A 26,282-nucleotide genomic window follows, 5' to 3' on the forward strand; every position below is an offset into this window, starting at 1 on the left:
ACATACATACATACATACATATATATATATATAATATATATATATATATTATATATATATATATATATATATATATATAAAAATTAAAGGAAGAGAAAAACAAAACCAAGGCAAGCTTATCAGATCATTTACGTTAGTTTAGTTTAAATCATCCCATTTTATATACTTATATATATATATATATATAGGAGATGTACTCGCATAGCAAGTAATTTGATCTGAGATCGTGTGCTGAAACGAAAACAATTGCAGCGTGGAAGGTGTTTATAAGCCATTTAAGAAACACACAAAAACCGTTCGATAATATATATGTGTATATATATATATATATATATATTATATATATATATATATATATATATATATATATATATATAATATATATATATATATATATATATACTGTTGTGTCTGGGGAGAGTCATTTTCTTTTTGTGCCTTATAATGTAACACACTCACCGGTAAAATTTCCACTTATTTCTTATTTTTATTTTCCTAAAATTTTCGTTGCGTCTTGCAACCTTTTCAATAGTCTTGACTCTGTCCGTTATTTACACTGCGTTCACTTTTGTTTGCTTGTGCGCATGTGTGTGGGTCAGTGTGTGTGTGTGAGTGTGTGTGTACCTATGCATGCATGTATGTATGTATGTATGTATGTATGTATGTATGTATGTATGTATGTATGTATGCATGTGTGTGTATGTATATGTGTGTGTGTGTGCATATGTATATATGTATGTATATGTGTGCATCTGTATGTATGTATTTTGCATATTCATGTGCTTGCATGTCCGTGTTTGTGTATTTTTATGCATGTGTGTTTGTATATGTATGCATCTCTGTCTCCTTGTGTGTGCATGTCTGAGTGTGTGTGTGTGTATGTGTGTGTATGTGTGTGTCTGTGTGTGTGTGCGTGCGCGGTTGAATGTGTGTGTGTGCGTGCGTGTCTGAGTGTGTGTGTGTGTTTTACAACTATGTATCGTGTTTGTATGTATGGATGTGCATCTCCATATGTGTGGACACGTGTCTCCATGTGTCCTTGTGTGAATAAAGTGTTTGCGAATTTGGTTTGCAAGATTCTTTATGTGAGTTGATGTGTTGAAGCACAAAAAGAAAATGACTCTCCCCAGACACAACAGTTTATATGTGTGTGTGTGTGTATACATATATATATATACACGCACATACACACACACACCCATATATATATGTATGTATGTATGTGTGTGTGTGTATATATATATATATATATATATATATATATATATATTATATATATATATATATATATATATGCACACACATACATACGTGGTCTGATCAATAAGTATCCGGTTGTTGCTATAGTAACGAAGCTAAAGCACGGAGAGTGAAGCCGCTTGACACAAATTGAGCTTGTGCATGCGCACTAAGTTTGAACTTCTAGCTTACTTCCGCTATTTACAGTAGTACTTGGAAGGAAGGTGTGTAGCGTATGATCGTCTCATTGACCATGACAGAGAAAGTTGAGCAGAGAATCTGCATCAAATTTTACCAAAGCTTGGCAAAACCTGCTCAGAGGCCTAAGCAAAGTTTTCAAAAAGCTTTCATCGTTCACGACACAATCAAGATCTTTTGCAGCTATAACCCGAGTGTGCTTTTGGTCAGCTGAAAGCAGTTTTTGGCACAAACTTAGCAGACATGCATCTCATACCCAAGATCTTCAGTGATAATGGACTGAATTGAACCGTAACTAATTTGCCTATCCTCTAATAACTCAGGGATGGTGATTCGACGATTTCTCTCACTGCTGCACGCACATCTGCGATATTTTCCTCAGGTCTGCTGGTTGCGGGTCTCCTAGAACATTCGTCAATGTCCACATTTCTTCGGCTATCTTGAAAACGTCTGAACCACTCGTACATTTGTGTGTGGCTCATACACTCTTCTCCATACTCTTTCTGAAACTTTGCGTAGGTCTCTGAGCAGGTATCGTCATGACAACTTTCTCTGTCGTGGTCAATGCAACGATCATACGCTAAACACCTTCCTTCCGAGCAGTGTTCTAAACAGCTGAAGTGAGCTAGAACGTTAAAACTTAATGCGCATGCACAGCAGAATTCAACGTCAATCTTTGTCAAACGGCTTCTCTCTGCGTGCTTTACCTTCATTACTGTGACAACAGTCCGGATACTTATTGATCAGACCTCGTATGTGTATATATATATGCTTGTAAACAAGTGCTGTTTGTGGAGACATGAACGCTTTTATTGTGAAGGTAGCTCTAATGGAAGAACAACCAATCCTAAAAACCCGCCTTGCCTATTTTTCTCTCTGTTTCTTTTTCTTTTTTTTTTTTGCCTCTGGCTTCTTTGACTGTGCTTTTCTTATCTATGAGTATCGTTAAGCTTTTTACATTTCTAAAGCCCATAAAACGGATGTAGCAACAAAGACTTCCAAGCTATACTTTCCATTCAGCCATGTCCGATGATTGTTAATTTGCCTTTCTACAGTTGGAAGATCCTCAACATGAAACCGATTGGTAACATTAATTTGATGTGTTATGAAACTAACTTTATAATATATAATAATAATAATAATAATAATAATAATAATAATAATAATAATAATAATAATAATGATATTAGGAAGTAAATCCAAACTTACAGGGAAAAATTAAATTTAGGATTAAATCCAATTTTACAGTATAAATATATGTATATATTAAATTAGAGATAAAACCACTATTAGGCAAATCAAAGAGTGAAAAACATAAACCAAAACAAAGAAATGAAATTAATTAATATAATATACAAAATATATAAAATATAAAATTCAAAATTCAAATTATTTAAATTTAAAGTTAAAATTTTAAAAAATTTTTAATTATAAATTTATACTTATAAATTTATATATATATATATTATTTTTATTATTATTATTATTTTTATTATTATTATTATTTTTATTATTATTTTTATTTTTATTTTTATTTTTATATATATTTATTTAATTTTTTTTATAATTATATATAACTATCAAAAAGTATTAAAAAGTTTAATATAAGATAAAAAGTACTTTATTAAAGTACTTATATTAAACTTTTTAATACTTTTTGATAGTTATATATATTTATAAAAAAAGTTAAATAAATAAATAATTTTAAAAATTTAAAATTTAAAATTTAAAAAAAATAATAGTAATAATAATAATATATATATATATAATATATATATATATATATATATATATATATATATATATATAATATATATATATATATCAATACTTATCACATACATACATTATGGCTGCCCCCTCGTTATCGAGTATGGCCATTGCACGAAGCTTAACTGTTACTGGTGCTGTGATCGAATGTGACTTTTTAGCCCAGCTAAAGATCTACAATGTCTTGTACAAAATTGGCAACTAAAACCTTTACTGGTAATAGCCGGCTGTAGTTGTAACTGGGCTTCATGTACCTTTGCATGTCGTTTAAGTCCTCCTGCCGAATTACACTCTCTTCCACATGCCCGACAGATATGATTGGTATAGTGTGTTACACTACTACCAGTGGCCAGGTTGTCACTCATCTGTCTCGTTTTATGACTACGAAGATGACTCATGAGTCCAGCTTTACTGATGCAGGGTCTTGCACAGACATTGCATGTCAGAATCAAAGGAAGACCCTTCCCTTCTGGAAGTGTAACAGCGATGCCCTTCCTGACATCCCTCCTTACTTTCTCATGTGCAACTCGAGATTTCTCAAACGTGGTTGTCCCTTCATGCACAATCCTTCTCCACCTGCTACGATCAATAGCTATGCCTTCCCATGTGTCAGGAGAGATGCAAGCATCTCTTAAGGAAGCCTTCAGCAAGTCCTTATACCTCTTTTTTGGTTTATGTGGAGGTTGTTCTCCTTTAGCTAACTCTCCATAAAAGAGTTGTTTTGGCATCCTCGAATCCTTCATTCTGACCAGATGACCACTCTGAGCTTTTGCTTTAACACAAGAGCTTCTATACTTCCACACCGAGAGCCTTCGAGTATTTCAAGATCACTGATGCGGTCCTTCCACTTAATGCCATAGATCCGTCTGAGGCACATCTGATGGAAACGTTCCAGTTGTTTAAGGTGGTATCGATATGTGACCCACGTCTCGCAGGCATAGAGAAGAGAAGGGAGCACACATGCCTTGTACACCTTTATCTTTGTCTTTCTGCATATGTCTCGCCGACTCCAGAGGCGCTTTTCTAGCCTTCCGAAAGCAACACTTGCTTTCCTAATTCTATATGGAATTTCATCATCCACATTGCCATATCTATTAATAGTGCTTCCCAGGTAGACAAACTGATCGACTACATCGAGTCGTTTACCATTTACACATACATACATACATACATACATACATACATACATACATACATACATACATACATACATACATACATACATACATACATACATACATGGCAACAGCAAAAATAAATATATAAATGCAGTGCTGAAAAGTGAAGTGAGCAACATTGTACGAGTTAGCAGTGAACTCCTCAAGAAGCACTCTCTTCTTGATGATCTCCCATACAGCCCCAAAACAGCTGGGCTCTCTTACCTCAGAAAAGATCTGAATGGAAAGCACTCAGTATACAAAAAATTACTATGCATGTGTATGTTACCCAGAAGCTTAGAGAAGACAGTAGAATTGACACGAAGCACAGCCTCTCTTGGACAAAGACCACTACATCACATCACACTTTGAAGGCTATAAGATTTCCACAGAGTACCTGGTGAACAAGAGAGACAGTGACGTTCTTGTAATCCCATGGTGTAACCGCATGTGTAGGCTATGTTATGTTTCTGTGGAAGACATCACGCATGTGATTAGCAGCTGTCCTAAAATGTCGTCACGGTACTACCTCCCTATGCGGCACGATGTTGTCGCTAAAACAATTTACAATACCATCCGCAAAAAAGACTGTCCTGAAATAAACTTAAAAATCCCTCTATTATGTAATACATTCATAAACACCAATTCAAGGAATACTGGTGGAATTTTCCCAACAAAACTTCTGTCAAATGTAAACATAACAGGCCGGATATTGTTGTTTGGGACAGAGGGGCAAAAGTATGTGCCATCATAGAGGTTAGTTACCCTGCAGACATAAATATCTCTTTGAAAATCAAAGAAAAAGAGGATATCTATGGACAACTACCTCGAAACCTCCAGCTTCTATATCCGGACTATGAATTCATATTCATACCAATAATAATTGGAGCACTAGGTTTTGTTAGTAAATGCTTGAAGGAGAATCTGGATAAACTGGGATTTTCAGAAAGAGAAATCGACCAGCTAATTCGTACATTACAAGCGCAAACTATGAGTGGAACAGCAAAAATATGCAAGACTTTTCTCAAGTTCCAAAAGTGAATTTGCCTGTGTTAACTACATCCCAAAGCTGGAGCCTTGTATCTTTGTTGGAAACCGGCTCCCTCCTCAGTGGAAGATTTATAATAATTAAAAGACAGAAGAGACATACATACATATATACGTTTGTGTGTGTGTGTGTGTGTGTGTGTGTGTGTGTGTGTGTGTGTGTGTGTGTGTGTGTGATTGTCTGCGCGCGCGCGCGTGTTTATTACCTTGAGTAAGAGGTCGCACAGGAGCAATCAATACGATTCAGTCAATACAAACTGCATTTCTTTCTTTCATCGACCCCAGAAGAATAAAATGTAAACTTGACCACTATACGAAACAGTTATAATTATAAGGAGTGCCTGAGGTAGTATAACAGCCGAATAATAATATACCATTATCGATTGTTGTTGATTTCTTTATTAGTCCGGAAGGTAATAATATATATCAATTACACAGGTCACGCATTTGGGGTGTAGGAAGGAATTGTCGATTATATTGATACTTGTACTTCACTAGATATTATCTTATTGACTAAAGACAGACAAAAGTCGAAGTCGGTCTCGGCGGGATTTGAACTCAGTCATTTTTCCTACGTGCTAACAATTTTACCATCTCGCCGCATAAATGATTTCGACTTTTGGCACAAGACCAGCAATTTTTAGAGGAGGTGGCAAGTCGATTACATCGATTTCAGAACTTGTCTGCTACTTATTTTATTGAACCTAAAAGTATGAAAAGCAAAGTTGGCCTCGGTGGAATTTGAATTCAAAATGCAAAGAGCCAGAAGAAATGCTGTTAAGCATTTTGACCGGCGCGATAACGACTCTGCTATCTCGCCGCATTAATAATAACGATGGTCTCGTATTTTGGAACAAAGCCAGCAATTTTTTAGAGAGAGTAAGTTAATCAAATACATCAACTTGACTGGTACTTTATTTTATGATCACCGAAAGGGAGAAATGCAAAACTGACCTCGATGGAATTCGAAAACAGAACATAAAGGACCGCAATTAAATTCCACAAGACATATTTTGCTCGACGTTCTGCTGATTCTGCCAATTAACCTTCTGCCATGCTTGTTTCTATTACAGGTACAAGATTGTGGAGAAGGGTTACAAAATTGACCTCGGTGCAATTTAAAATCAGAACGTAAAGGACCGCAATTAAATGCCACAAGACATTTTTGTCCGACGTTCCGTTAATTCTGCCAATTAACCTTCTGCCATGATTATATCTATTGCAGGTACAGGTGATTATATCTATTACAGAAATTGTAGAGAGGGGTCAGTTGAAGACCTCGGGCCTTGACTTATACTTTGTTTTATCGATCTCGAAAAAATGAACGGCTAAATTCGCTTTGACAGAATGTAAAGAGCTGTAATAAATACTCCGAGCCGTTTTCCTCCAACGCCGCAACGATTCTGCGATGCCCTGTAATCGTTTCTAAATTAAGCACATCAATTATTTGTGGGAGGATGTAATCGATAAAATCAACTCCTGCACTTGGTTTTTGGGGGTTTTATTTTTTTCTTATTTTATCGCCTCTGGAGAGACGAAAAACAAAGTTGATTTCAGTAGGGTTTGAAATTAGAAAGAAAACAGTATTAACTTAACTTTGCTGTGTATTTTGTCAGACACTCTAATAGTTCTGTTACTCTACTCCGAATATTAATTTCTAACAGTAACACACAATTAGTAATTTGTGAGGAAGGGCACAGACGCAGTGACGCAACTAAAGTGTGTGCTGCCCGGGCAGCCCTTAATTTTTCCACCCTCTCACTTATTGGGCCCCCAAACCAATACAGACTTAGATAACAGTCCTTAAAGTGTCGCCCCCTAAAAGCATCGCTCAGAGCGGACCGTCATCGCCACTACCACCACCACCTCCACCACCAGCCCGCTATGCGACTGCATAGACTACTAAATCCATTGCAGTGTATTACTGATGCTTCATTTATCACCTACCAGAAGATCAAAGGCAAGTCGATGTCGCTGTGATTTAAACTTCAGAAGTAAAGGAATTTAATTCAACAGTGTATTGTATGTTACTCGTTCTTTACTTGTTCCGTCAATCTGTCGTTCTTTACTGCAAATAATATAAATGAATAAATATAGGAAATTGCAAGGGAAGATAACATACATAAACTTTAAGTGTAAAAGGATATACTGTGTGGAACTTGATAGATATTAATGTAAAAAATGTGAATAAAAAATCTCAAAAGTCTTGCTTTCTGATGTTTTTTACGCTTCAGCCCCATCAAGATTAAGTTGGGATTTTTTTTACCTCAAGAGTTTCTTCCCTTGTTTTTACAACGCTTATTTGATTTGCTTCCTTAAAAGTATTCTTTATAATGGCATTTTTTATGAAAGATAATAGAGTTTTGTGGGTTTTCATTTTCCGTTCTTATCTTCAACTTTTTATCTAATTTCTAGTTTTAGAAGAATAGGAAAAGTGTTGGACACAATGCCCTTGCTACATTTAGATACAAGCCTTATATTCTACGTACGATTCCCGCAGTGGTTGACTTCCAATTTTCATTGGTCATTAAAATAGATACCAGTCAATAAGACAGAGTCATTAGCGCGTCGGAAAAAATGCTTAGCGGCATTTCTCATTATTTACGTTCTTAGTTCAAATTCTATCGAGGTCAACTTTATCTTTCATATTTTCGAGTTCGGTAAAAATAAGTACTGTAGTCAGTGTAATCGACTTTCTCCCTCCCCTCAAACTGCAGGCCTTGTGTCAAAATTAGAAACAAAAATTAATTATCAACTACGTACGTCGACTGCTAACTTATTGATTTGATGTAATATTGGATGTTTGTGCTTTTGGATGCATCACAGGCCCAGATAAGTGTATTGTATTCTAGTATGGGTCAGACAGTGTCTATAGTTGAGCAGGATGTTCGACTATAGGCACCGTCTGAGCTGAGATGTGTACCTCAGCGAGAAGGATGTTTAGAAAAGATGTTTTCGATGAAGGGCAAGAGAAACTTGAGGGTTAATGAATTCAGAGAGCGGTAGAGACAGTTGGTGAAATTAGACCTGAACCAGAATATCTGGAAGTCTTTGTGGTTGATATTCAGGTTAAAGAGATGTATAGCGGGGATATGCTTTAATAAAAACATAGGCAGTGTATGTGATATGATTTCGAGCGAAAATCAAAAGTAGATTACAAAGCCGGAGCGAGCTTCTACCTCGAGAGATATAATTATTATTAAGGCAGCGAGCTGACAGAATTGTTAGTGCGCCGGACAAAATGATTTGCGGCATTTCATCCGTCTTTATGTTCCGAACTCAAATGCCCTCGGGATCGACTTTACCTTTCATCCTTTCGGGGTCGGTAAAATAATTACCAGTTGAACACTGGGGTTGATCTAATCAATTTACCCCCTCATCCAAAATTTCAAGCCTTTAGTAGAAAGATTTGTTGTTATCATTAAGGCGGCGAGCTGGCAGAAACGTTAGCACGCCGGACGAAATGCTTAGCGGTATTTCGTCTGCCGTTACGCTCTGAGTTCAAATTCCACCGAGGTCGACTTTGCCTTTCATCCTTTCGGGGTCGATAAATTAAGTACTAGTTACGCACTGGTGTCGATATAATCGACTTAATCCGTTTGTCTGTCCTTGTTTGTCCCCTCTGTGTTTAGCCCCTTGTGGGTAGTAAAGAAATAGGTATTTCGTCTGCCGCTACGTTCTGAGTTCAAATTCCGCCGGGGTCGACTTTGCCTTTCATCCTTTCGGGGTCGATTAAATACTAGTTACGCACTGGGGTCGATATAATCGACTTAATCCATTTATCTGTCCTTGTTTGTCCCATCTATGTTTAGCCCCTTCTGGATAGTAAAGAAATAGGTATTTCGTCTGCCGCTACGTTCTGAGTTCAAATTCCGCCGAGGTCGACTTTGCCTTTCATCCTTTCGGGGTCGATTAGATAAGTACCAGGTACGCACTGGGGTCGATATAATCGACTTAATCCGTTTGTCTGTCCTTGTTTGTCCCCTCTGTGTGTAGCCCCTTGTGACAATAAAGAAGTAGGTATTTCTTCGAGCTCTTTATCTTCTTAGTTCAAATACCTATTTCTTTACTACCCACAAGGGGCTAAACACAGAGAGGTCAAACAAACGGATTAAGTCGATTACATCGATCCCAGTGCGTAACTGGTACTTAATTTATCGACCCCGAAAGGATGAAAGGCAAAGTCGACCTCGGCGGAATTTGAACTCAGAACGTAACGGCAGACGAAATGCGGCTACGCATTTCGCCCGGCGTGCTAACGATTCTGCCAGCTCGCCGCCTTTCTCAGTTCAAATACCGCCGGAGTCAACTTTGCCTTTCGTCTTTTCGGAGGGCGATAAAATGAAGTACAAGTCAAGTACTGGGTTGATGTTATCGACCAACTACCCGCCCCCTTAAAATTGTTATCCTTGTGCCAAAATTTGAAGCATTATCTCCAAATATCTGCAGAACAAGAGACAAGTCCACAGAAAATTACAACTGCAGTACTGTTCCAAACATTAAAACATGAAATCACATTATAATTGTAATCATTTCACAAATTTTCAAAAGCAACGAATGAATTTCTACTAAGGGAACCTCAATTTGCAAGAAATAGCATCCAAATCTCCTTCAAATTACATCCTACTATTGTAAAAATGAAGGGCACTTTAGATAATTTAGTCCTAGATACGCTATATCTGAAAGAAAAGGGATAGACCGGAATACTTTTAGATACGGATCTGCTCGTCCAGGGCTGACTTGGGATTAAACAACAATTTCACCTTCTGAACTCTGGGACCTTTATATCTAATCAACACAAACTAATATTTCCTGGATTTCTAAAAGTTCTTTGCAAGTTGAAGCTGCATCTCTGTTTCGATTCCTGCTTAGAGCCTTCTTTATTATTATTAATGTCACTAATACCTAAGGAAAAGCGTACTCTAGGGTCCCAAATAATAGTGGGGGTTGGAATAAGCAGATGGGTTGGACATTTGCTTAAATTCATATAAGCGGGCAGGTTGGAATAAATGGGTGGGGTTGGAAAATCAGTAATTGTATAGTGGTAATTGTATAAAATTTTTAAATTGTCTAGGTTATCGCCCTAATTTTTTTAAAACCCAGTTATTTACTCTCGGGTCCCAAATAATAGTGGGGGGGTGAATAAGCCGGTGGGTGGAACATTTGCTTAAATTCATATAAACGGAGGTGGGTGGGAATCAGTAACTGTATAGTGTATGTACGGAAATTAAGAAAAAGCATCTTAAAGCACATATAACGACACAACGAGGTAAAAGAAATTAACAAAAGGCAAGTGAAGTTAGCACATACGTGTGCTTCAAATGTTCACTTTAGTTAAGACGCACAGTTATATTATAAAAATAAGACGTGTGTTAATTATGGTGATTGTGGGATTTTTTTTAATGCAGTGGACAAAACTGATATTGATATAAGCGACACGTATTAAAAAGAAAGAAAAGTAAAACACAAGGAAAAGAGTATAATTACCATTTCGTGAAAATGTAGTATGTATTATACTATACATAATAAAACATAGCACTCCGTAAATAGGTATAAATGAGAGACTCATGATTTTTTGTCACTGTCCTTCTGCAGGTTTCTCGGTTTCGACATTTGCTTCTTTACGGATCGCCGAGTTTCACTAAGTTATTGAGTTTGCTTCGAAAAAGCAACAAAAGTGAGGGTGTCTCGTTTCCATCCAACACCTTCTGTACTTTTCAAGGAACAGAGTATCTTTATTAACCTGATCATCACTACTGATTCCTACAAGAGAGATAGAGCTTCCCGTCATTATGTTTGGCCGACCGTGCTTTGGCTCCTACGAAACTTCCATGGGGATTTCTCCAGGTGGGTCAATTACCTCCAAAAGATTCCAAGATGGCTCGCTTTCATCTTCCGACTCACTTTCAACAGCTTTTCTCTCAATGCCGTCACCATCAAATAGTTCTGAACCTTCAATAGTGTTTGCACATTTGACCCCTTTTGACGGAATTAAATTCTTAATGACTCTCTGAATGGTATTTGGGCAGGGTTTTGACATCATCTCTAGACGAAACTCTCGCATCGACGGACAGACGAGGTACATGATTCGGTCTGACACCTTATAATCTTCAGAGCCATCGGAAGCCTCTGTGGCCCACATCGACTTGAAAGCAGCTTCGACATCACTCATGCAATCTGCATGTGCTTGATGTAGCATCTGCATCATCTCGGATTGATTAGGCGTGGGTATTTTATTCGGAGTTTGAACTAACTTTTCTAGCATCTTTACTTTCTCTATTTCGTGATATTTCGCTTTCAGTTGTTTCTGCAAGTGTGTGTCATTAACTTGAACAAACCCGGTGATACCACCGCCGATGATGATTAGCATATAACCCCTCACCTCCGGCACATAACGTCTCTCACCTCCAGCATCAAATGCACCATGTAATCACCGAGCACATAAATGGCAAAGTTTGTATGTAAAAACATATTGAATCGGTTCGGAAGGTTTTCAATAGCACAGAGCAGATATTCTAATCTATAAGAACCTTTAGGAGACCATCGGTATTTCATAGTCAGCAGGGCATTCGGTAGTGGTGGTCTTTTTTCAGTTCTTTTAGATACAAACTCTTGGATAAGATTGATTTTGGTATCATTGCTAACCTGGGTAAACACTGTGATATGTTCTCTAGACAAATGGTGGTTTTCTTTGATGAACGTATCTTGATTTTCCGGTGCAAGGACATTTTATCTCCATTGATAATAGAAGGATCTACACCAAATTTGTCAAGGAACTAACGACTCATACTCCATATGTTCTTCAAATATACCTGAATGCTCAACACATTGCTCTTTGGAGATTGAAATGCAATTGTTTGGAAATTTCAGTGATACCCCATACTTTTTTTGCTAACCTTTCATCCAGCTTTTTGAAAAACAAAATTTTTCCTTAGTCGGTGTGACTGGGTGTTGGAAAATCCACTCCTCGTAAAATTTCTCAGCCTGTAGTAGGAAAAGAGCTGGTGATAATCTCGCATGCAGCAATGTTCTAACATCCACAAATCATTCAAACAAGGTGACATTCACGCCTGATGCTTTTGTTTTACTACCTCCACTAGCCACTCTGAAACGTTTCTTTGGATTTTTTTTTCAGCGCTGTCAAGTTCGCCTTTCAGATATTTTCATAACAGCGTTTGGCTACTTTAACAACAGAATCAACAGTCGATCAGAGTTTTTGACACCGGCCAAATTCAAGTAAAACAAACAAACTGCTTTGGCAGAAAAATACCGACATTATGATTCGGACAAAAATTTCAAAACATTTCTGTACTTACGGTTAGGGTTACGGTTTTAGAGTTAGGGTTAGGGTTAGGGTTAGGGTTAAGGTTAGGGTTAAGGTTAGGGTTAGGGTTTTAGGGTTTGGGTTAGAGTTTTAGGGTTAGGGTTTTAGGGTTAGTGTTGGGGAAAAAGTCAAAACTGAAGAAGTTGGGGGAAGGGGATAAATTTAACAATGCCGATTTTTGGAGATTTTTGGCAAAAAAAAATTTTAAATAAACAAATTTAGGAGAAAATGGTGGGGGCGGGCGGAAGTCTTTCAAAAAAAATTTTCTATTTCACCCCACCCACGAATTTAAAATTTTGATTTTGTTTTCACTTCGAAGATTGTAGTGAATTAACAAAGATATGCAAATCGAAATTAAATATAGACAAAAACATTAAAGTGTATTTGCCTTAAATAATCCTAAAACTTAGCCCTTTATTTATTTGTCTATCTATCTATCCCTATCCGTTTATTCATATCTATCTATCTCTTTATACACATAACTATAGTACCGAATTTACAATTTTGAAAACGTGGTTTCTTGCATATTCGGAATCTTTGTCATGGAAAATATAGGAACCCGCTGAAAAAAAACAGTGGAAATGTTTGTATTTGTATGTGCGTGAGGAGATGGGGGGGGTGTTAAAAATTTATTTTATTTATTTATTTATTATTCTTCCTTTCTCTCTCACTTTCCGTCTTTCTTCTTTGTTGTTATTGTTAGTGTGCGATACTCATTCTCTTCGACAATTATTCAATGTTATTCTGCTATTCGCTAGTAGGCGAATAACCGTTTATGAATACCGCATTAACGAACACGTATCAGACTTCAGTGTGTACTTCCGCTCAAAATGGCAGGCGTCGTGAAGGTTGTAAGTAACTTAGCTCTTGTTTATTTACTGAACTCTTACATTGTCCGACGTTATCTGTCCTGATGTGGTAACTTAATACTGGGTATCTTCAGTAGCTTTTCACATTTATTGCTGTTGTTATTAACGCTGATTTTGATCGTCTGTTGTGTTAGAGTATCGTGCCCTTGAAACAGCCTTCATTAGAATTTATCTTTCATACTGTAGCCCTGGGTCAGTCTTGGACGAGTAGACGTACTATCAAATGGAGTTGTAGCTGGGATATCTTATTTTTTGTTAAAAACTGTATATACCTTAGTGTGCATGATATGAGAGAGATTTCACTGCTGTTTCTAACAGGTCAAGCGGCCGCATAGAGACGACTCATCAATTTCGTATACATAGGATCTGATTTTAGGAGGTTTGAGAAAGCCGATATTGCAACCCCTACAATCATTTTGAATATATAATTTCTGTTATTCTGTACTTAACAAATAGTTTTTTGTGAGTTCCTATCTAATATATGAGGCAGAGCATGTATGGTATTAAATACGTTTGTTGTTATTTAACATTGTGTCACCCTGATTGAGCAGACTTCTGATCGAAAGTCTTCTAGCTGTCTTTTTCTCATTGCATAAACTCACTTAGAACTAACTACAATATCGAATGCCTCCCATTTTTTGATAACGCTATGGTGTCATTGAAAGGAGATTCGGTTGTTGTTTTTAGCAAATTCAGTGGTGGTAACACTGTCTTGTTTATTATTTAATGTATTCAGCGTCAGTTAATGTTTACGAAAAGTGAAGATGATTGAATCTTTTCCACTACAATTGTTTTATCGGCCCCATAGGGAGGAACAGCGGAGCTAACTGCTTAAGGACCCTGGGCGAAACTAAATGTTGTTATGTTGCATCGTTTGCACATCCCCATCCAACTATTTAAAAACAGTTGTATTAAGAGAAAGGATAGCACTCACAAGTTGCTTAGAGCCTTTAGACATAAGGATCTTTCTTTAGGTAAACTAACACATCTAAATGAGTTTAACTTTAATAAAATGCACCTTGGAATAAGAGTATATGTATTTTAGAGGAAGCAGGTCAGTTGACGTAATTTTAACCCTATAATTACACACACACACCCACGAGTTGGTAAAGTGCAAGACAGCATTATGTTCTATAAAGCGTTGAATACCCTACAGGTTTTCTGTTTAATTATTATTCGTAGTATTTATCATATGAGTCGTTCGTCGAGGGGCGGTGCCTACCATACGTTGACGAGAGGCAAACACCTTGAAACCTGGGTCCGTATGTGGCATCCGCTTCTTCGGGGAATGATCTCCCTTTGCAGGATAGAGGACACCGTGATGGTGTCAAGCCTATCTGGTGACGTTGATGATCGCCTGGGGCTAAATGCATCAGTAACACCCCCACCGCCCTGCTCTGACCCTAGCCACATTCAAATGGCTAATGTCCCTTTTGTTATGGAGCAGTTACTGTCTATATCTCGTTTAGAGAATTATTATTGCTATATATATATATATATATATATATATATATATATACATATACATACACACATACACACACATATATGTCAAGCTAAGTAAAATCATGGTTGTCCTTGTATACAAGCATGCCCCCTACATCCCTCTTCAGCTGAGTGATCCTAATCTTGTGGGCTCGTGGGTGCTGGTACCACATAAAATGCACCTGTGCTGGTGCCAGTGCTGCATTAAAGCACCAAGTACAGTCTGTAAAGTGGTTGGCATTAGGAAGGGCATCTAGCTATAGAAATCATGCCAAAACAGACATAGAGCTTGGCCAGCTCTTGTCGAACTGTCTACCACATGCCAGCATGGAAAACAGATGTTAAATAATGATGATGGACATTACATTATGCTCTATATATCTGGCTCTAACTACAGATGTGTTGGATGTAATAAAAAGTTGCATTTAACTGTAAAACTGCTTAATCTGATGACAAAAGTTTCATCAGTCTCTTGTGAGAGCCACTACATAGTAGACTCACTCAAAATAGCAGTCAAATCTCCATTAAACTACACCCTACAATCATATAAAATGACACATTGGGTAATATCCAGGAATCTCTATTCAAATGGAGAGGAAAATGCTATTATCTTTGACCATAGGTCTGTCTATTCAAGTGCTCTAAGCAATAACAAAGGTTAGGTCTTCCTTTTTTATTTAACAGTAGTCAAAACTAATAGTCTCTCAACAAAATGAAGTGCATAAAATTATCAGTATATTCTGCTAGTTACTAACACCAGTGCTTTGTCACTCTTGCTCATGAGTGGTTTATGTGAAGAGAATGATATTTCTTTTACTGCACATATATATGTGAGTGTGTTTACTCATGTATAAGTTGACCCTAATTTAGTGTTAAATTGGAAGCCCCATAATTTATTTATAGATATCAAATTATTATCCATAGGAAATGGATATCTGTACATATAGCATTGGATACACACACATACATATATATATATATATACACACAGACTTCACACATTCTTACATACACTTCTCTCCTTCTCTCAAAAGTTTTGGGGAGGGTGCTGAATTAATTTCTTTAAAATTACTAGATTTATATTTGTAATTAACTGCAATACTTCAGTGTTTTTTCTTAGTTTTATGTATGTGTTATGGTTCTGCTTCTCCATTGTAATACATGTTTTTAAAGATAAATTTTCATATAACTTTTCTTAATATATTTTTATATATTGATGCAATTCTGTGAATGTATTTTCTTGATATATTTGACAGACAACTGGTTTGACAGGCCTGCCTGTTGCTAAACATCCCCATCATGTAAGTATTATTGATTTTGATGAATTCAGTAAATTAATAACAGTGACATAATTTTTCTCCTTGGGTAGCAACTGTTATTTCCGAGTTGCTTACTCCCAGAAAGTATGGAAAATGGCTAATCTTTCCTTCAAATGGCTAATATTTCCTTTGTTACATTTATTCAAACCCCAAAGAATCCCTCTCAGCACATGGCTATGATGCTCCTGCAGTACTCCTGCTCATGATCAGAGATGCACATATTGTCAGCCACTAAGGGACATGCTCAAATAGTTATGGTCAAGCAACTGACAAAGCAAATCTGTAGTATTGAGCAGAATATTTGCTATAACAATATTTCTGCTTGAGCAAAGCTGTGAGCTGGCAGAAACATGAGCATGCCGGATGAAATGCTTTGTGATATTTCATCTGTCTTTATGTTCTGAGTTCAAATTCTGATACGGTCAACTTTGCCTTTCATCTTTTCGAGGTCGATAAATTAAGTACCAGTTGTGTACTGGGGTCAATCTAATCAACTGGCTCCCTCCCCAAAAATTTCAGGCCTTGTGCCTAGAGTAGAAAAGAATATTTCTGCTTGAGCAACTCAGCACTGAATCTATCTGAAATGTAATGGAAAATAGGTCAGTTTCAAAACATCGCTGTCCAGATCACAAAAGCAAAGTTTGAAGGGAATAGCAGTCATTTCCTTTGGTTTCTAAATAGAAGCAAATAGGAAATAACACTTACTGACTAAAGACAAAAACAAATAAAAATAAAAAGTGTAACAGAAATTTTATTTGAAATTGTACACATCCTCTGAATTAAAGGAGGCTTTTACATTCTCATTCTTTATTTAGACCATATAAATATTACTTAAATTATTATTGAATTGAATATTATTGAAAGTGGTTTACCACAGACCAATGGTGACTGGATTAATCCCATTTTTTTTTCTATATAATTTTCTAATATTTAAAATCTTTTTTGTGATTGTAAAGTAAATGTTTTGGTTGTAATTTTGTTCACTTGTCTGTCCTTTGTGTATAGCGATGCCATGACCTTGACCAAAAGTGAGGAACAAAATAAGATAGTTCTCTCCATTTATGAAAACCAAATTATCATTTGCTGATCGTAATTCATTCACTGGCTGGAAGGTTCAAGTTTTTGCAACTGACAGCAAAGTACTAAGTCTTTGTCTCTAGCTATTTATTCTATTTACTTCATCCTAAATTGCTAAAAATTAGTAAGACACTTTTTCTAGCTGAATGGTGGCAATTACCACACCTCAACAGATACCATCATCACTACTGCATTGCTTCAGTCACCACTACATCAATCAGCAACCAATGTATAGCTACTGCTATTATCACACTACTACAACCACAACTATATACTTAAAGCCATCAGTATGTGAATGTGTGAAGAAATTTAGTCATTATTTTCTCCCCATACCTGTTCTGCCACCAATAATGAAATAAGAACCTATTACTTTTCTGCCAGGAAACTAACACTGTATCCATAAAGTAATTCTTTTTCAAATGAGTTAACTACTGAAAAAGATGATAATGATGAGGATTTCTGATATTGGTATAAGGACCCAGCAATAATAATGGTTTCAGTGGAGCAGCAGTTTGGGCATGGAACTATATTAAAAAAAAAAATATGTAAATTGATCAACCAAACTTACCTGAGTTACAATTCTCATTACAATGTTCTCTCCCAGAAGTATCAGTTACAAGTCAATACAAGTTGAAGCTCCTCTGCCACTTCAACTAAAAATACATTTAAATTTACTGAGGCAATTACAGGAACAATGTTTATAATAAATGCTTTTTCTTCTAAGAGTTTGCGGCACTATAATGAAAATAAGGGTAATATTTCATGTGTGTAATAATAATAATTATAATAATGCTAGTTTTTAAATTTGTTATGTAAGGTAAGCCTTTCCTCTCTACATTTTCCTCATTGTTTTTCTCTCAAACTTTTCTCTTGTTCTTTGTACAGACCCTAAAAATTCTCTATGAGAAAATTCTACGCACCTTGGCAAAGATGCCTGAAGATGCTACCTATCGGAAAAACACACAAATGATTGTCCAAGAACGGTTATCATTAGTAAATTCAGTGAGTTATTTTTTGGTTATGGCATTGTTTAATCTCTAGAAATATGGTAATCTTCATCAAAATGAATATTATCATCATAAAACACTCTCAGATAAATTTAAAATCCATTTTCTTTCTAATCCCAAACTATCTAATAAATCAAATGGTAATAAACTATGTAATAAATCAGATTAATCTGTCACATAAATTACAATGCTAAATCAGTCCTACTTGCCCACCTATGCTACAATAACACCTTGATGTATAAAACATCGATATAAAACGTGTATGGACTGTAGACTTGATGGAAAATACTGCTACAGGTTGTATCATTATGTGTACTTATACCATCCAACTCACTCCAGCATAACGTTGCCAGACTATTACTTAATTCTTCACAGTATGTTTAGGCAATTGCACTTCTTATACAGAATGCTGATTGCCATCTTACACCCCTATATCTTCATGTACCCTAGACTGACAAACAATATTCCATATAAGCTTACAATAAACAAAAGCTCTATAAGGTTGCAGTGTAGTCCCTAACCAGACTAAAGCATAGTATGTGTCACTCACAGTCATTCAATTTACTGTTTCTGAGAATGTCTGTGGTACAGCTGTACTGAAGCACACTATCATCATTGGTGGGATTTTTTTTTTGTCGGGGAGCAGAGTAATCTGTTGTTTATTATTAGGCATCCAGCTGTAAAAGCGTACCAAATCTGACCTCGCCTGTGCTAGTGTCACATAAAAAGCACTCAACTCACTCTGCAGGATGGTTGGTGTTAGGAAGGGCATCCAGCCATAAAATCTATGCTAAAACAGTATGGTGCAGGCTTCTGCCTGGTCAACTCTTGTCAAACCATCCAACCCATGCCAGCATGGAAGGAGGACGTTAAATGATGATGATTATCAACCCACATATTGATGCTTTACTTGCATTTAATGCTGCTAGTCATTTAAGCTTAAGGGTGGCATCAATCTGTAAATCAGCTACTTTAGAATAACATATTCATGTTGAAATTTACAAACCTGTCCAGCCTTGAAATCATAGAAAAAAGTAAAGCAAAGTAAACCAATATAGATTTAAAAAATACAGAATTTTCAATAGTTATTGAAGTGCATAGATAGTTAGAACTGGTTGATTAAAATTATCAACATCTGACTATCATTATTGATTCTTATAGTTTTTATATACTATCTTCCTTGGCTCCAGCCTTCTAAATGTCTTTATTGTAAAATAGTATGTTACTGGTGCTCTATAATTATTGTAAATTCTTTAAATGTGTTTGTGAATTCTATTTTAGGAACCTGATGTTACCAAACTGGAAAATATTGTCAAGGCTGGCCAAGTTGAAGAAATCATACTCCAGGTCAGTGAAACATCCATGAATTTCCACATCTTTATTATCTTCACCTGTATACATTATATCATAAATCTGAATATATTTAACTAATAGTTTCCAGATGAATGAACACATGGCCAAATGGTCAAGATGAGTTTGCAGTCATGAGGACTAGGGTTCAACAGCCTCTTGGTCAAAAGTCATATTCCATACCTTTGGGTCAACCTAAGCATTGTGAATGAGAGTGGGTAGATGGAAACTGTGCTGAAGCCCTTCATGTACCTGTAATTCAAAGATCCATACTGCATCTTGCTGGTTCTGCTTGAGGATGTTATTAAGGGTACACATTTCTGTGTACCACTTACATACTTATTAAATGAGCTGGCAATTGATGTAATAACTGAATTTTTATTGCTGAAATTGACACAGATCCATTTACTTACCTTTTTATTAATACAGTTAGATTGAGAATGGTGAACACTATTGAAAACCAAAATGTATGCTTTACTGTAACTATTTTGATACCTCAATGTTCTTTGTCCAAATCCTGCAAAATCGAAACATGAAGAATTCATATCATCATCATCGTTTAACGTCTGCTTTCCATGCTGGCATGGGTTGGATGGTTTGACTGAGGGCAGGCAAGCCAGAAGGCTGCACCAGGCTCCAGTCCGATCTGGCAATGTTTCTACAGCTGGATGCCCTTCCTAATGCCAACCACTCCGAGAATATAGTGGGTGCTTTTTATGTGCCACTGGCATGAGGGCCAGTCAGGTGGTACTGGCATCGACCATGCTCAAATGGTGCTTTTTACATGCCACCAGTACAGGGACCAGTCAGACAGCACTGGCAATGACCACAATCAAATGGGGCTTTTTCAATGCCACCAGCAAGGGTGTCAATCAGGCGGTACTGTCATCGGCCATAACAATGACATCACTTGCCTCAACAGGTCTTTGCAAGTGCGATTTATTGCCCAATAATTGAAGGGTGCTCTTAAACAGGCTAGTTATGCTGTACTAGCATAGGCCACAGTTACGGACTCACTTTGCTTGCCAGGTCTTCGCAAGCACAGCATATCTCCAGAGGTCTCGGTCACTTTCTTTGGTCTACCTCTTCCACAGGTTCCCTCTACTGCTAAGGTGTGACCCAGCTGTCCTCACCCATGCGCAACACATCACCATACCAGCACAGTCATCTCTCTGACACACCACATCTGATGCTTCTTATGTCCAACTTTTCTCTCAAGACGTTTACACTGTCGTGTATGCACACTAACATTACACATCCAGCGGCGCATACTAACTTCATTCCTTGCAAGCTTACGCATCTCCTCAGTAGTCACAGCCCATGTTTCACTGCCATGTAGCATGGTTGTTTGCACACATGCATCATACAGTCTACCTTTTACTCTGAGTGAGAGACTCTTTGTCACCAGCAGAGGTAGGAGCTCTCTGAACTTTGCCCAAGCTATTCTTATTCTAGCAGCTACACTCTGGGAGCAACCACCTCCACTACTGACTTGGTCACCTCAGTAACGGAAGCTATCAACTACTTTTAGTTTTTCCTCCTAGAATGTGACGGAGGCTGTTTTCAGTGTTCATTGCCCCTGAGCATTTGCCACACCCAAAATCTATCTTCCCAGTTAGCCTTCTTTTGATATTGCTGCACCTCTTATGTGTCCATAGCTTACACCAGGTACACCTTATGGAGTTTCTACCTACGCCTTTTCTACAGATCAAGCAGGGCCATCTACCTGAAGGGATTTGTGGCTTGTCTGCCTTCCTACTTATTAAGACTTTGATTTTTACTAGATTGACTCTAAGGCCCTTTGATTCTAGACCTTGCTTCCACACCTGAAACTTCTCCTCTAGTTTTGATAGTGACTCAGCATAGAGAAGCTCCCAGGAGTATCCTGTCTTGAATTCCTGTTATTGCCTGAACAACTATGAATAAGAGGGGGCTGAGGATTGATCCTTGGTAGACCCCTACTCCTACCCAGAATTCTTCACTGTACTTGTTGCCATCCCTCACCTTGTACATGGCTTGTACAGCTCTCATTAATATTTCTGCATTGACCACCAGATAAGGGATTGGGGGGACCCTGTCAAAGGCTTTCACCATGTCAACGAAAGCCAGGTACAGAGGTTTATCTTTGGCTAGGTATTTCTCCTACAGCTGTCTTACCAGAAATATAGCATCAGTGGTGCTTTTCCCTGGTACAAACCCAAACTGCATCTCGTCTAGACTGACTCTCTCCCTAATTATTCTAACTACCTCGATTACCTTATCAACCCATTTCTCTGCAAGAAGTATACCCATGCTCCCGACCCCATCAGTATTCCCTGCCCAGAAAATTTTATGCCTATGTTCTTTGCCTGTGAGGAACCTAGCAGAACTTCCTCTCCACCTTACTTCTTGGATGCTGCACAAATCTACACGTCTCCATTCAATCATCTCCACAATCTCACAGATCTACCTTTCAGTGTGCCAGCCCTGAGGGTGTGGGCCCATGAGATCCTGGGATAATAACAGCAGTGTCATGTACCTGTAAAGAAAGCTCGCATTTGGCAGGACTCATAAATACAATAGCCTTTCAACTTGCATACACTACACCATCATTTTTCATGCCCTACATAATCACTACATATATCTTCTGCTGTTGTTTGAGCTTCTGGAAGAACTCTTTATTTTACATTGCTTCAGTTCATCAGTCTGATAGAAACTGAAAGCAAATAATTTGAGAATAATACCAAAAGTAAATACCTAAGTAAGGTATTATAATATGAATCCCCCAGGAAAAAAAATCTTTCTCGAAAGTCTCTCCATTACCTAAAATGTTATGAGCCACATTCTAAATTTTTATTGAAAAGACAAATAGAGCCATCAAGAAAGCCTCTTCATAAATTATGCAATAAGCTAGTTATATACCTGCTTATTTCATATACAGATGTCACATAAATATTGAATGCCTGATTAATTATAATTAGTGATATCTGTCAAAAAGCAATTGGAACTATTAATTTCACTTCATGACTTTGAAATAAACTTCCTGACCACTTGACCAAAAGAAGAGGAGAAAAATATGAGCCAAAATTACTTGACATTGTTTCTATATATTTAGTTGATAATTACTTCTGAAATATTTTAGTTTCTCTGTTCAAAGGCTACATTCCAAAAAGAAGATTTATACAGCTAAACTTACTACTCAATAACATATAGTTATAAAAATTCTAACAAAATTTTTTTTTAAATTAGCCCTTTGGCATTTAAACTGGCCATATCTGGCCCAAATATTCAACCAGTTTTATGTTCAAACTGACTAGATCCAGCCTCTCACACCTATGCTACAATGTCATTCTACAAATAAACAAGTACATCATCAAAAGCTCTGAGGTAATGCATGATTAATTCAAAACAGTGTGAATAAATATTTGATAAAGTAATCTGAATGCTACAGGCAGTTTCAAGTAAGCCCTTTACTGTAAACAGTAGTTACAAGTGTAGGTAAAAATATTTATGGAAGTGCTTCTAAAATTTGCAATTAGTTACAAAGACAGGTATTAAATAATACTAAATCAACAAAAATATATCCTAGCGTAATGATTTTCCCTCAAACATTGTACTTTTTGTAGAAGGTTGCACTTTTTGTAGAAGGTTGCACATTCTCCACCTTTGTTCCAAACCATTTATAACTTTCTGTGTTACTTCATAATTATCACTTCACTTTTTTGTCAGGCTCATCGAGAATTATCTTTATCCAGAAAGATGTTGGAATGGCGACCTTGGGAACCCTTAATTGGTGAAGCACCTCCAAATCAATGGAAATGGCCTATATAAATGTATTATCTAAAGGTATTAGTTAGAAATGTACTTATTTTTAGTTTATATTAAATTATGAGAAACATCTAAAATGAGTGATCAGAAAAATTTTGCTAAATAAAAATAGAATGGTCTAAATGTTTTATTTTCTTTCTTTTTTCTGGCATTATTTTTGGTAAATATCAAAGTAAGTAAAGCTATCAGAAGTGGCTGGGATGGTAATGATAAATGCAACTGTTAGCTCACATATATATATAAATAAACTATATCATTTTAATACTGGTCAGTGGAAGTAGTAAATTATTTCTTTTACTTTGATAACATAATCCATGCCGGTGATATTAGTCATACTAGAGAGGCTAAGGTTAAAAAAAAAGATTTGGAAACCTGGTTATTCCAGTTGACATTAAAGATAAAAGTGTGATTATGTTTATTGATGTATCAAAATATTGCATCAAATTGAGAAAAATTAGTTGAATATGGTACTTTGAATAATGTTAACTTCTCTGTCAAAGATACTGGCTGGTCTATGCAGAAGAAAACATTGTTATGGGCATGTTATGTGAAAATGTGAAATAGTATTGATGAAAATATCTACAATAGAAATAGACATGGAAAGAAATGGTTTGGTTAAACCTGTCACAGATGGCGACACAAGATTAAGGTTCAAACATAGTTTTTTTTACACCTGCCCAACTCATTAGCATAGCAAAACATATTTAACCCTTTTGTTACTAACCTGGCCAAAACCGGCTCTGGTTCAGTAGTACAAATGTCTTGTTTTCATAAGTTTTGAATTCAAATCTTCCACCAAACCTTAGTCACAATTTATGTTCCTAACACCAGCTTAATGATAACGAAGTTATTTTACTAAATTCTTTGTTATATTTAAAGTAATTGAAAGAAACACAGAGCATCTCAAAATAAATACAGTAACGAAAGGGTTAAAAATGATAATTGTCAAGTACTTGCTTTTAGCCTATGAAAGATGTTATAACAGAAAGACTGAATTCATAGGGCTCAGAGAAGCAGAATCTATAATAGGCTACCTAGATGTCTGGGTCTGTCAATAACACTGTCTCCTCCATAGCAAAGTTTGTGTGATAAGTGCAGCATGATGACAAACCAATCTGAAGAATAAACATCCAATTTGATGAACCTGTAAGCCACTGTGATGTTATCAACATGAGTTGACGCTATTCCTTCAACAGCAATTACAGTAGTACAGTTAAGCTCAATAGTAACCCACGCAAAATGAAGTGTAACTAAGAAAAGTAGTCTGGCGCTTATGACATCAGTTGATATGTGCAGGCAAGAAGTTGCAAAGGAAATATAAATGAACAATACGTTTTGAATAATATGCAAAATACTTTGGCAACCATAGATCTAGATTGATGTCAGATCTAAGAATAAGATGAGACACAATAACAAGACAGCTAATTGTATGTTATACTGCAACCCTAAGCAATGAGAAAGAGCAGATTTTAAAATAATGATAATGAGAGTCCAAATGAAGTAAAGGGGAAAATAAAACAGAACGCATTTTTTGTTTTGGATCCTTTCAAATTTTTAACAACTTTTATACAGAAACAGTTTCCTTTTAGTTGAAACAAAGGCTCTGGGTTTCAGAGATGGAATTTAAGCAAGCTGTGTGATATGTACTTCCTGCAAATCATTTCCCACTCCCACAATTTATATAATTATTCATCTTGCTGTCTGAAGTAATTGAGGGAACATCTAGAAAAAGCAGATTAATCTTATAAAAGGAAGGGCAATGGATGATGTAGTCCTAAATACACAATGTCTGAAAAAAACTGCAAGGATTAAGGCTAGAATGCCTTAGATCATTGATCTCCATGATCTGGATCATCATGACCTGGATTTAGACAACAGCAACAATATAGAGTGTTTGCATCAAGTCAAAAAGAGACCTGATTAAGAAACTTACAAAATTTTTTTTAAATGATGTAACACAAGTCAGCCTTTTTTACAATATATTTTTATTTTTATTGTTTTTACATTGTAATACCATTTTTCTTTTGTATAAGTCACATCAGCAGTAAGAAAATCATTTCATGATATCTACAAATTGGTACTTGAAAGTCAAATAATAATCTGTATATACAGCTGGCAAAGGCAAACAAAAATATTTACAGTGGCACCCCTCCCCATCCCACCCCCAAATGTGTACTTCTTGGTTTCAAATTAACAGAACATTTAGCTTCAGTTTTTTAAGATCATATGCTATGCAATATTTAAAATTACATATGCAATATTTTGCAGTCTTTACAATTACATATAGCATGTTTTAGATCTCATATTTATTGAACAGCCATTTGAGCTTTCATTTAGACAGTTCCAAAAACATGAAATTTTTCATCTGAATTGTTAACATTTTACACAACAAAACACTTTCATTGTTGTCATAACTGCATATTTACTTGTGTTAAAAATTGTAAAAATCAACCTGGAGGTTGATTTATGCAATTTAGTATTATTGTACTGAAGGTAACCAGCAGTACTGATATGCATTTTAGCCACTGGTATTTTCTAACAATCCTGAAAAATCACTTCAACCAAATGTTCTTGAGCCTTCAATTTTAACAATCATAATTATCTTACAAACACTTTGTCAAAAAATATCTTTT

The 26,282-nt window shown here is 36.3% G+C and overlaps 1 protein-coding gene and 1 long non-coding RNA gene across 3 annotated transcripts in view; one reads left to right on the forward strand and one right to left on the reverse strand.

Moving 5' to 3' along the window:
- The window catches only part of LOC118762563, a 26,008-nt gene extending 938 nt beyond the window's left edge, over positions 1–25,070 (reverse strand). Inside the window, exons 1-2 of the long non-coding RNA XR_004998316.1 lie at positions 24,603–25,070; positions 13,214–13,217 (exon numbers count right to left, since the gene is read on the reverse strand). This is a non-coding gene — a long non-coding RNA (uncharacterized LOC118762563). The remainder of the gene's footprint in view (positions 1–13,213; positions 13,218–24,602) is intronic.
- Positions 12,354–23,772, forward strand: LOC115215077 (NADH dehydrogenase [ubiquinone] 1 alpha subcomplex subunit 5). 2 transcript variants are annotated; one of them, XM_036501296.1, is made up of 6 exons: positions 12,354–12,359; positions 13,541–13,586; positions 16,346–16,390; positions 18,371–18,487; positions 19,774–19,839; positions 23,551–23,772. In XM_036501296.1, the coding sequence occupies exons 2-6, from the start codon at positions 13,566–13,568 to the stop codon at positions 23,650–23,652; spliced, it is 351 nt and encodes a 116-aa protein (XP_036357189.1). In that variant the 5' UTR covers positions 12,354–12,359; positions 13,541–13,565; the 3' UTR covers positions 23,653–23,772. The 2 variants fall into 2 exon arrangements, with proteins under 2 accessions (XP_036357189.1, XP_029640100.1); XM_029784240.2 differs by lacking the exon at positions 12,354–12,359 and having other exon boundaries at positions 13,479–13,586.
- Positions 25,071–26,282: the final 1,212 nt, after the last annotated feature.

This window comes from Octopus sinensis, linkage group LG1 (genome assembly GCF_006345805.1).
Source record: "Octopus sinensis linkage group LG1, ASM634580v1, whole genome shotgun sequence".
NCBI lineage: Eukaryota > Metazoa > Mollusca > Cephalopoda > Octopoda > Octopodidae > Octopus > Octopus sinensis.

Bases quoted from the DNA above. Each gene is read 5' to 3' on its own strand.
- LOC115215077 (XM_036501296.1), top strand. From the start codon at position 13,566: ATGGCAGGCGTCGTGAAGGTT. The intron at 13,587-16,345 runs GTAAGTAACTTA...TATATTTGACAG, and splicing joins TGGCAGGCGTCGTGAAGGTT to ACAACTGGTTTGACAGGCCT. The intron at 16,391-18,370 runs GTAAGTATTATT...TTCTTTGTACAG, and splicing joins TTGCTAAACATCCCCATCAT to ACCCTAAAAATTCTCTATGA.